The following is a 12,075-nucleotide window of genomic DNA, read 5'->3' as shown; positions in this document are numbered from 1 at the left end:
GAAAACAATACATTTTGAAAAACAAGGAGGCATATATGACTTAGTAAAATCCCGAAAATTAGATTAAGGATTTAGGCACGGTGCCTCAAGTAAAGGGTCGTGTAGACCGAAAGATCTTGGCAATTCTCTTCTTTTCATTTTCCTCCGTGGCATCACCTCTATACACAGCATCACGCATATATTTCTCGATCAACTTTTTCATACATAAATATGTGTGTGTTGGAGAGAGAGAGAATAGAAAGTTAGATAAATAATTAACTAGCTGTAGGGAGAAAGAAAGACTGAAATTTTCATTACACGAGAAACTTTTGAGTTATGTTGTTTTTGAAGACTTCATAAAGGTGTGGGTGTGTGCATTTTTGTGTTTTGCTCAAGAGTATGTGTGTGTGTGTGTCTCAGATGGTGGGTGGGTGAGCTGCCACTATGAATGAAGAGGATGTGTTCGCTCCCACTCAAACGAGAAAAATTTCTTGATTTGATCAATACCTTCGCGTAACAAACTCTCCCTCCCACTCATTGTTGGCTTCTTGGGACAAATTGTTTCCAATTACCGCACAGATCCGGCACGAATTCGAAGTTTTGTTCCAAGTTGCTAAGATCCCAACACAAAAATTGGCAGGAGTCAACAGAGCTGGATACACCCGGAATGTCAAAAGTAAACAAATATATTAACAACAGAAAAACCAACAACGATTCGCCAACGACAAATACAATGTAGCTAAACACTCAAACACGCTATCAAGATAAGTACAAATTCACCGCAGCATTGACATTTGAGATGAGGTTGCCTGCCGCATATACAGGATAAAATAGGATATAGAATATAGAATTTAGGTCCAAATCCAAGCACTGGGAGAATGAGGTCTTTCAGCGCTGAAACGGGTATAGACAGTAAAAGGTCTGAAAGGTGTAACAGGAGGAAAACCTCGCAGTTGCACTATGAATCAAGGCTAGGAGAGGATGGAAAGTAAGACAGAAGAAACAGAATAAGAAAAGAGGTACAGTAAAAGGTATGAATGGGACTGCAGCTAAAGGCCGAAGGGACGCTTTAAAGAACCTTACATAATGCCTACAGTGCAGTGGATGCGGTGCAGTGACGGCACTAACGTCTACCCACCCACCCCACCCCCCCTACGGGGACTGCATATACATGCTTATTGTTTGTTCTATGATGATCACACAACAAATAGCAGCTAGTCATGTTATAAACGTATTATCGTGTCACCGCAGATACGGTTCTTGCGCTTTTGCGCTGACGTAGACGTGCTTTGTATGTACAACAAATAACTAAAAAAAAAAAAACCATATCTTTTTATGAATATTACATCAGAAATTTATCAGGGAAATAAAAGTGTTCCTTTATTTGGCTAGTCAACAGTATCAGCCAACTTATCAATATATTATATATACTTCAGACTATCGGAAGTACGATATGGATTAAAAACTGTAATGGGATGCAAGGGTCACACTCACACACACACACACACACACACACACACACACGCCGATAGACAAAACCGAAATGGTAGGGCAAGTTCTTTCCTCCAAACATGTGCTGAGTATATTTGCAAAGAAAATCGTCCCCTTCTTCTTGCCCGTATTATTATTATTAAAAGAATTGATAAGAAACAAAGCAAAAAGCCACCAGTCTTTGCGAAAAATGGCATATAAATAAAGGCAATATAAACATATAGACGTATAGTAACCTCATTCTTACAAGCGTGCATGCATGACAATCCAGCCACGACAAGAGAAAACCTCATTATATAACTGGTTCCACATTCGGATTAAAGACATGCAGAGGACTTTTTTGGGTAAGTGACCATTATAGCTATATACACACGAATATATATATACATATTACAACTCAAGAAATAAAACGTGAACAACACAGTTACTCAATTATTCTATCACAGCAATCATAAATAAATGGATAGATAGAAAGAAACTTTCCCGTGGTCTCATACATGACACAGGGTACGGAGTTTTACATTTTGGGCTCGAAAGTGACCCTAGTGTAAGTTTACCTGATACATATAATATGGGATCTATATAACCTCCTCGTTCACCGAGCATTAGAGAAGTGTCCAAACTGGAAAATTGCATGATATAGCTTCGTTCGTAAAACTTAATGGAAAATATTGACTTTCCATAAAACTAACATCGCTATTGCGAACTAACGGTCAACTTTGATTGTAATGGAAATTTTTTTTATTCATCCGCACGATGGATCCTTAGTTTTACCCTCAGTTTTTACCTTTGTCTATCTGTTGTTGGTATTTCAAGATATTATCATTACTATTATTATACAACTTCTACGTCACATGTATAGGAAAATAGGTAAAGCAAATCGATGTTTGAAAAAAATACTTATGGAGAAAAGTTTTCAAATATTAATAGCTGAGAGTTTTGGGACAATTAAACGTACCAGTACCATATAGTATATATATATATATATATATATATATATATATATATATATACATATATGTATATATATATATATATATATATATATATATATATATATATATATATATAGTTTTAACAATGCATAAAAATAATAATAAAAAAAGTCATCATTTATTATTAGGATCTATTTTTAATCACGATGCGACTCTAAATCCCGATACAATGGCTGAACATTAATGAATTTAATTATCTATCCTTTCTTTGTTTATTTATTTCGAGGATGTGTCTTGCTACACTAATTGAATTAAAGGGAGATGTGAACCCGTTTGGTGGTATATTTGAATGGGAAGAAGTATTTTGTAATCCTAAAGAAATACGCGCTAACATTTATCAGGAGTACATGGAAGAATTTTCCATACTCGAAATAAGTAGCTATGGAAATTCTGTTCTTCAAATAATCTAAACATTCAAAATGGGGGGGGGGGGGGGAGGATATACGTACAATTGATATATTTATTTCAAAGGACATAGTAAATTTGACCATACACATCCTTATCTTTCTATATGGAAAACACACACACACACACACACACACACACACACACATATATATATATATATATATATATATATATATATATATATATATATATACATATATATATATATATATATATATATATATATATATATTATATATATGTGTGTGTGTGTGTGTGTGTGTGTGTGTGTGTGTGTGTGTGTGTGTGAACTAAAATCTTTTTTTCAAGGTAAGTGTCATTGTCAGCAGTGATTAGTAAGCTATTTTTATTTTCTGTATCTGTATATATAAATCAACTGTTTATATATATATATATATATATATATATATATATATATATATATATATACGATAACGAATACCACGGGAAATGATAGTCAGGAATCCAAGCGCTTTCGTCTTTATTCAGACATCGTCAAGGAGCTACTAAAGTACAATTGGAGAGGAAGGCCTCAGGTACAAACAAGATCAGGAATACCAGATGGTTAATTATCAAAAGGGTAAAAAGTAAAAGGGATAATCCAGGATTATCGGATATCACACGGTCACAAACTTAAACAGATTCTGACCCTAACCGAAATTACAAAGTATCTTTACAGTCCAAAACATGTAAAAACTGAATATATTAATTTTGTTGCTTATATTTATCTACAACTTTTTTCATTATGAAAGCATCAAGTTTAAATAAACCAAGACTTAAATTTAGAACATTTCTATTATTTGACTTGAAATTAAAACTATTTATGATATTGCATTGAAACTTAAATACCCAAGGACTTTTGTAGATGTGGCATGGAAAAGAGCTAGAAAAACATTTTATTCAACTAATGACAAACTTGAATTTAGTAAGCATAACATTCTAAAATTACCTTATGATGAAAGGTTTTTAGATATTCCTAGAATTTTAAAGCTTTTTAACATAAATGTTGTTTTCAGTAATATTAATGTCAAGAGTTTAGTAATCAAAAATTCTCCTAAAGATCTTCCAGGCTACATATATGAAATTCCTTGCAAAAAGTGTGATAAAATCTATTACGGACAGACTGGCAAATCTCTTTCACAGCGTCTTAAGCAACATCAATATTCTGTGAGAACTGGGCAAATATCGAATGCATTATTTGTACATATGAGAGATTTAGACCATCCTATTAACTGGAGTCAAGCAAGAGCCTTAGTCCCATGTAATGACACAGTTAAAAGGAATATCATTGAATCTTGTTTTATCAAGTCAAATAATAGAAATGTTCTAAATTTAAGTCTTGGTTTATTTAAACTTGATGCTTTCATAATGAAAAAAGTTGTAGATAAATATAAGCAACAAAATTAATATATTCAGTTTTTACATGTTTTGGACTGTAAAGATACTTTGTAATTTCGGTTAGGGTCAGAATCTGTTTAAGTTTGTGACCGTGTGATATCCGATAATCCTGGATTATCCCTTTTACTTTTTACCCTTTTGATAATTAACCATCTGGTATTCCTGATCTTGTTTGTACCTGAGGCCTTCCTCTCCAATTGTACTTTAGTAGCTCCTTGACGATGTCTGAATAAAGACGAAAGCGCTTGGATTCCTGACTATCATTTCCCGTGGTATTCGCTTATTTATGAAGTCACGTGCATCTACTGTGATTTTTTAAGCTATATATATATATAATATATATATATATATATATATTATAATATATATCATAATATATATCTAAACATACGTGTATCAATCTAATCAGTGACATTCAAGTAGCTCTAATCTACTGACCATCTATCATTAACACAAGATCTAAAAACGGAACGCCTTTCTTTATTCATTCGAAGCCGGCTACCCTTACATCTACAGAGATAATTAGAACATCGAATATCCTCAGAGAAATGTGCTTAGAATTCTTGCTAGACTAAATAGCATTTTGTAGTACAATAAACATCTCCACTTTCAGTTGGGTCTTGCTATGACTTGAGAACGTATGCCGCTAGCTGTAGCACTTAAATTTCTATTTGTCAAGTTATGGTTATCTGATTGGTGTTCCTAGACTTTGAGTGAAGGATGGTTTCTATACCCGTGTTTTTTAAACCAGTCAGTAATGTAATTCTTACAGTTCTGCGTTATTAACGACGCATCCCTCGTCATTTTGTCTGGACTCTCTACGGACAAAACTCAATAAAAGCTTCCATGGTAAAGTAATCAAGCCATTTAAGAATGCTGGAAAATAATAAATGGTTGGTGACTCAGTTTCTTACTAATTCTCCATCATTACCATATCAATAAGGTTTGGTTAAAATGCATAAAGAAAATAATCCGTTGAGACCTTTGACTAGTTTGGTATGCTCCGTTTTGTATAAACTTTCAAAATACTTTGAAAATTGCGATCGCAGCTGTTATGAACACTATCTCAGGCTCTCATCCGATATGAGACTATTTTAAAACGTCCCTTTTGAATCGTTATTAGACTATTTTAAAGGGTACCTTTTGAGTCGTTATTAGACTTTAAAAGGGTGCCTTTTGAAGCGTTATTAGATCATTTCAAAAGGTGCTTTTTCAATCTTTATCAGACTATTGAAAAAGCTGCCTTTTAAATCGAGATTAGACTATTCTAAAAAGGTTCCTTTTGAATCGTTATAAGACTATTTTAAAAGGTGCATTTTGAATCGGTATTAAGAGTATTTAACAGGTGTCCATTTAACCAGTATTGGACGATTTAAATAGACTATTTTGAAAAGGTGCCTTTGGAATCTGTATTAGATTATTTAAAAGGGTGCATTTTCAATCGATATCAAAATGTTTTAAAAGGTGCCTTTGAATCGTTATTAGACTATTGAAAAAGGGAATCATCATTAGACTATTTAAAAAGGTGCCTTTGCATCTGCATTAGACTGTTTTAAAAATGGTGCCTTTTGAATCGTTATCAGACAATTTTCAAGATGCCTTTCGAATCGTTATCAGACTATTGGAAAAGGGAATCGTCATTAGACTACTCAAAACGGTGTCTTTTGAATCGGTATTAGACTACTTAAAAGGTGCCTTTTTAACCGGTAGACAATTTTAAAATCGTCATTAGAATATTTTAAAAGGTACTCTTTGAATCGTCACTTGAGTATTTAAAACGGTGCCTTTTGAATCATTGTTGGACTGGTTTAAAAGGTGCCTTTTGAATCGTTATTAGACTATTCTAAAATGTGCCCTTTGAATCATCATTAGACTATTTTAAAAGGCGCCTTTGAATCGTTATTAGACTATTTTCAAAGGTCATTTTCAAAGGAAAATTCAACAAACAAATGTTTGATATGGAAATGGGTAACCCTCTACAGCCTATCCTTTAAAATTTATAATTGGAGTTTTTGAAACACGCTATATTCCTAAAACTCTTCAAGTACCTGTATCATGGCTTCGGTAGGTAGATGATATTTTGGTTATTATATCTAAAAGACGGAGATTAATATAACTTGTTATAAAAATTAAATGAAAGTCTCGTCTACCCAGTTATAACCCTACAAATAGAAAAGGATGGTTGCTTGTACTTTATTAAGAACATTTTCAAATTTCCTGTGTAAATTTAAATTAATATACTTTATATATTTAATTATATATATTAAATATATATAAAATTTATATATAATTATATATTTATATAATATTATATACATTATATATATATAATTTTATAATTATTATATATTTATATAATATAAATATATTATATAAATAATATATATACATATACTAATTATTAATTAAAATTATTATTAATTTATTTTAATATAATAAATATATATAAATTATAAATATATATATATATATATATATAATAGTATATATATATAAATTTATAATATATACAATGAGAGAGAGAGAGGAGAGAAGAGACAGAGAGAAGAGAGAAGAAGAGTGATTTTTTGGGAAATACATGCTTACAACAAATTCTCCTCAACGTGAATTTTCAGTTGGAAGTGCCCAAAAAATAATGTTCTTTTTGTAAGGCCAAGTGAGAAAAGGCTAATCCCGTATCAAAACATTAACAAACTGAAATAACATTTCCTCTAGAAAACTCTCAGACTCTGCATTGAATCCAGTGAATCCAGCACCAGGGCTAATCGAGGAGTTGTTCCTCATCTGAAGATGGACCTCAAATGTCATGACATTTGCACTGCATTAAATGGTTTCATACTCCATTAATTTTCGTTGATTTTGTAAAATCGATTCTTCTTTGTAATTTTTTTTTTTTTACCTAGCTTGCTTGAAAATACTTTGGGGTCTAGGCGAAAGATCTTGCACTCTATTGATTCACTTTCATCGTGGCCACGTACTATGTTTATTGGATATCACGTTTTAATTCCCGCGTAGAAACTCTGCTTACACGCACAATAAATTTATATTAATATTATATATATATATATATATATATATATATATATAATATATATATATATATATATAATATATATATATATATATATATATAATATATATATATATATATATATATATATATATGCAGAAGCTAGGTACTAACTGCTAGTGAACAAGGCCACAACTGATTGGTCGAAAGCTATAAGCTTCCTGTACAAGAAATATATATTTTTAAACTACAGAAGGAGTTTACATCATAGTGGGTGGTATCCTCTATATATATATATATATAATATATATATATAATATATATATATATATATATATATATATATATATATATATATAGTATATAATATAGTATATATCTATATTATATATAATATTTGTGTGCGCATGTGCGTGCCCGTGTAATGTGGGTGTTCCCGCGCATTTGTTTGAATTTATGTAAAGAGAGAGAGAGAGAGAGTACAAAGTCTTCAAGCCGCCTCTTGTACTGAATTTTCAGAAAGAAAAACAATAAATTTATGGTCTCGTTACATGTGTTTCTTTAACTCGACCAGTAACTTCCAGTAGACCAAACCGTCTGTCACGAACAAAGCCTGGAGTTCTAGCCTCCTGCGTCAACTACCCGATAAATGTAACACACTGCTGACGTCATTAATGAAACTTTAAATCCCATCACTTTTTTGTTCCCGTGAGAAGAAGATAGGTGGTTGCGATTGGCTGCCCGACGGTCATGACGTCATAGGTCACACGTCAGAAGGTTCCGCTGGCTCCCGCTATGTGATCTTTTAGTTCTACGGAGGCTGGCTGGCGATAGGAAGAAATCAACCCCTCGGGTTCGAGAGACGCTACCGTGGTCACGTAAGCCGTTCCGTCCCCCCCCCACCCCCACCTCCCTTCCTTATCACCTGGAGGGTTCCTCCCCCCTTATTTCCTTCTGCAAGCCTACCCGGGAAAGCCCCAAGGTTCGGTTTCGGGTGAAGAAGGAACGATCTGGTCACGTTCATTCGAAGCCGTTGTGCCTCTATTGAACGCAATAGTGCTAAAAGGAACTTAGTGGTTAGTGGACAGTTATAAATAACAATCCCTCCGGTCGGAGAGTTGGAGCTATTCATCAGATCAGATTCTATAAAATCCCTCTCGTGGACGATCGGGATCGGCGTCATTCTTGTATGGGTCGCAACAACAATCTATGGCGGGACCGCGTGCGCGAAAACAGCGTCGTGAGGCAGTTCGGCCCCAAGACCAGCATCTCCGATAACTTCATGGTGCAGAGAGCCATGATCCCCAACGTCCTGGGCATCGTGAGAGACCCCGACGGCGGCACCACCGTTCTGTCCTCGACCAACAAGGACGACGGGACAAACCTGCCGGTGTTGGTCGTGTCCGAATCGCTGTCGGCCGACGATTCCCCTCAGGAGGAGTCGAGCGACATCGAGAGCGGCAACGTCCCGGATCCCGTTCGGAAGTACATCGTGCTGCCGACGTTCAACGTCAACATGGCGGACGCTGAAGTTCCCGTTCCCACTGAAAGCGAAATTCCCACCGAAGAAGTGGAGTCCAGTGAGCAGAAGGGCGAGTGGCCCGACGCCTCTGACATAGTAAGTTTTTGATTCGGTTTCTCTCTTTTTTTAAACTGGCTTCTTGCAATTTCGACGTGAAAGTTTCACTGCTGCAATGAATGCTGGTTCGTTTGATAGTCGGCCATTTCTTATATATATATATATATATATATATATATATATATATATATATATATATATATATATATATATATATATATATATATATATATATATATACACATATATATATGAATGAATATTGAAATAATTACTGAATGTGAAGAAAAGTACACAGGACACCAATAATGAATGAGACTCGTTTGAACTGAACGAGAAAAAAAGCCATAAAATTCATAAAAAAGGTATTTCACATTTAAAATAACTCAAGTGATTCATTTCGCTAAGATTGAGAAAAAACCAAGATTCAGAATAATCCGTGTTTTCCAAAGCTATCAAGTGTTATTAGCGACATAAATGATCCTTGAAAGATGCTCATAACAAAATAACCACCAAAACTATAGCAGCAAATCTACTGAAAAATTATCTTGTAGCAATAGTAGTGGTAGCAGTTGTAGTTGAGGTGGGGTTACCAGTTATAGTAGATGCAGAAAGCTGTCAAAAACACAAACCTCCCGTAAGCGATGTCCTGAGGAATGTGGTTACAGACTCACAATGCCAGGTAATACTAATGTAATGCCACATAAATTTCGCGTTACTGTCGCAAGCACTATTACTGGAGTTCAGAAATATGTGCTTTCAAGTCGCATCAATTGAATAACAAAACTATAAATTCCTGAGCCTGTAATCAATACAGATTACCATAAGAAATGTTAGATCTTGTCTTGCTTTCAAATAAAATGTTACTTCTCATTGCGATTTGTTGATCAGTTCACCATGTAATTAGATAAATGAAAAAGTGATTTTTATACTTATTTATATAGTAAATGTAGCACATTTTCATATTCACTAATTATCAACTTTTTATATACGTCCTTCGAAATTTTATAAGTTTATTTACTTAACTATTGTTTATTTCATAAATATGGTCAGAAAAATTATATAAATTGATCTACAGTTTAATTGGTTAATTAATGAAAGTTAATTTTTAATAAATTAAGTAGGTACTCATTTATCGCGACACATCCGTTTGCCCGAAAAATTTAGAAGCACGTTTATTGCTTATTCATTCTTTAGCAACTCATTTAATTATCAGGTGAACAGAATATATCGAAAATAATCTTAATACTTTCATTTTTGTATTTATTAATTCAGTTTATATATAAAAAACAGCTAAAAAAAAGGGGGAATGAGCACAAATGTAATGAGTGCGGCCACCATCGAATTACGAAGATTTTTCTTCCAGGAAAATAGTAACTAGCTCCCGAGAGATTTGAATGAGACAGAATTGAGCTATTTGCTTGCCTAAGAGCTTAATAAGAACGTCTGAGAAACGGAAGGGAGTGAAAGAAAATGGAGAGCACAAAAAAAAAAAAAAAAAACAAGTTGAGCAGTCACCCCTGTCACCCTTATGCCCACAAAGAGAATTTGTTGTACGAAATCTACCGAGCTCATTTCAGTACCAAGTCCACAGAATGTCTCGTAGTTGAACTTAGGGTGAAAAATACCTAAATCCTAAGAACCAAAGTGACGGGGTAACAATAAATAATGTGAGTTTAGGGGCTAAAAGTACAACGATGCCTAAAGTGAAAGAAAGGTTACAAAAGTAACAAGACCTGAAAAATGAAAGAAAAAATTCGAAAATAGTCAACGGAAGCGGCACGGGAACCGGGTGAAAAAGTATCAAGCTCCCAAAATTGAAAGGAAAGTGGAAGAAAGAGAAGGAAGGAATGTGGGTGGACAATTGCTATGATTGCAGAGGCCGACGGAAGTGGAGTTCAAAAGTGTTAGTGAGCTAAGGATGAAAAGAAAAGGAATTAAAAGTATAGAAATTCAGGAAAAGACATAAACGAGAAGCTGATGCACTAAATCTTTTTCTAAGAGATTTGGAAAAAAAGGTCAAGGAGTGCCTGCGCTAAGACATCTAGTAAAACATAAGTTCCTGTCAAACAGGTAAGTCGAGGGATGGAGAAACTCCAAAACCTGTACTTTGTTTTTTTCCATCTGTCCACACGCCAGTGGTGTTTGGGTATGGTAACACTGCGTCCCGGGCTTTAGATAGTTACGCTATGTGTAAGTTTTAGGTAAATAAAAGGATATCTGGGTGTACATTTGCAACTGAAAATTGTTTTGATATTTTACTGTATGCGAATTACACTGCTAATATTCGAAATAGGATATTGTTATTATTGTTGAATGTAAGCTGAATGTAACTATCTAAAGCCGGGACGCAGTGTTACCATACGCAAACACCACAGCCGGGTGGACAGATGGAAAAAACCGAGCATAGTTAGAGAATGGTCAAACTTATATTTGCGCTGGTATTACATACCTCCAAATAAAACATTCAACACTCCCTATGATAACGTCGTATGATATCACTAACCGTACAGACAGAAACGTTAAGAATTCCTTTCATTTTGCACCAGCCCAGAAAAAAGTATGAAATTGAAATAATATAATTGTTAATAATTGTATACTAATAATTTTCCGGTGTCTCATCTTCTTCAAGCAAAATCAGAAGAAGACGAAGAATCGTGTTCATCTCAATTATTCTACGGCTCGTGAAATAAAACAAGAAACACCGCCAGAATTCTTTTTTTTTTTTTTTTTTTTTTTTTGTAGGCAAACCTATTGTTTTCGAGTTCTTTGTCCCACAACAAAACGAGAAGATGAAAAAGAAGAAAGCAAAGACGAACAATTCTTTTAACTCCAGGCATCATACAGAGGTTAAAGCAATTTTCTTAATTGTGGCCCAGGAGTCGTTGACTTAATAGACGTATGGATCACCATCAACTTTTGGATATCAACTAATTTGTTTATTAAGGCCCGTTCTTTCCTTTATTTTTTTCGCAGGTATTTTAGAATATGAGATATGCGTCAATCCCAATGCTTATGATAAATTATTAATATATATATATATATATATATATATATATATATATATATATATATATATATATATGCACATATATATATCTGTGTGTGTGTATGTATATATGTTTAAAAAATCACAGTAAATGCACGTAACTTCATTAAATAAGCGAATACCACAGGAAAATGGATTTCTGCCTATCATTTTCCTGTGGTATTCA

At 33.8% G+C, this 12,075-nt stretch overlaps 1 protein-coding gene across 2 annotated transcripts in view; it reads left to right on the top strand.

Annotated features, from left to right (window-relative positions):
* LOC135216784 (uncharacterized) overlaps positions 1 to 12,075 on the top strand; it is an 87,245-nt gene that overhangs the window by 46,560 nt on the left and 28,610 nt on the right. Inside the window, exon 1 of one of the 2 annotated variants that reach the window (XM_064252263.1) lies at positions 8,401 to 8,899. The exons of the other annotated variant lie outside the window; for it this stretch is intronic. Within the exon in view, the coding sequence (XP_064108333.1) occupies positions 8,471 to 8,899 (429 nt within the window). The 5' untranslated portion in view covers positions 8,401 to 8,470. Of the gene's footprint in view, positions 1 to 8,400; positions 8,900 to 12,075 lie in introns of those variants that run through there. 2 annotated transcript variants of the gene reach the window in all.

This window comes from Macrobrachium nipponense, chromosome 6 (genome assembly GCF_015104395.2).
Source record: "Macrobrachium nipponense isolate FS-2020 chromosome 6, ASM1510439v2, whole genome shotgun sequence".
Classification (NCBI taxonomy): Eukaryota; Metazoa; Arthropoda; class Malacostraca; order Decapoda; family Palaemonidae; genus Macrobrachium; species Macrobrachium nipponense.
This window is presented reverse-complemented; position numbering and strand designations above follow the sequence as displayed.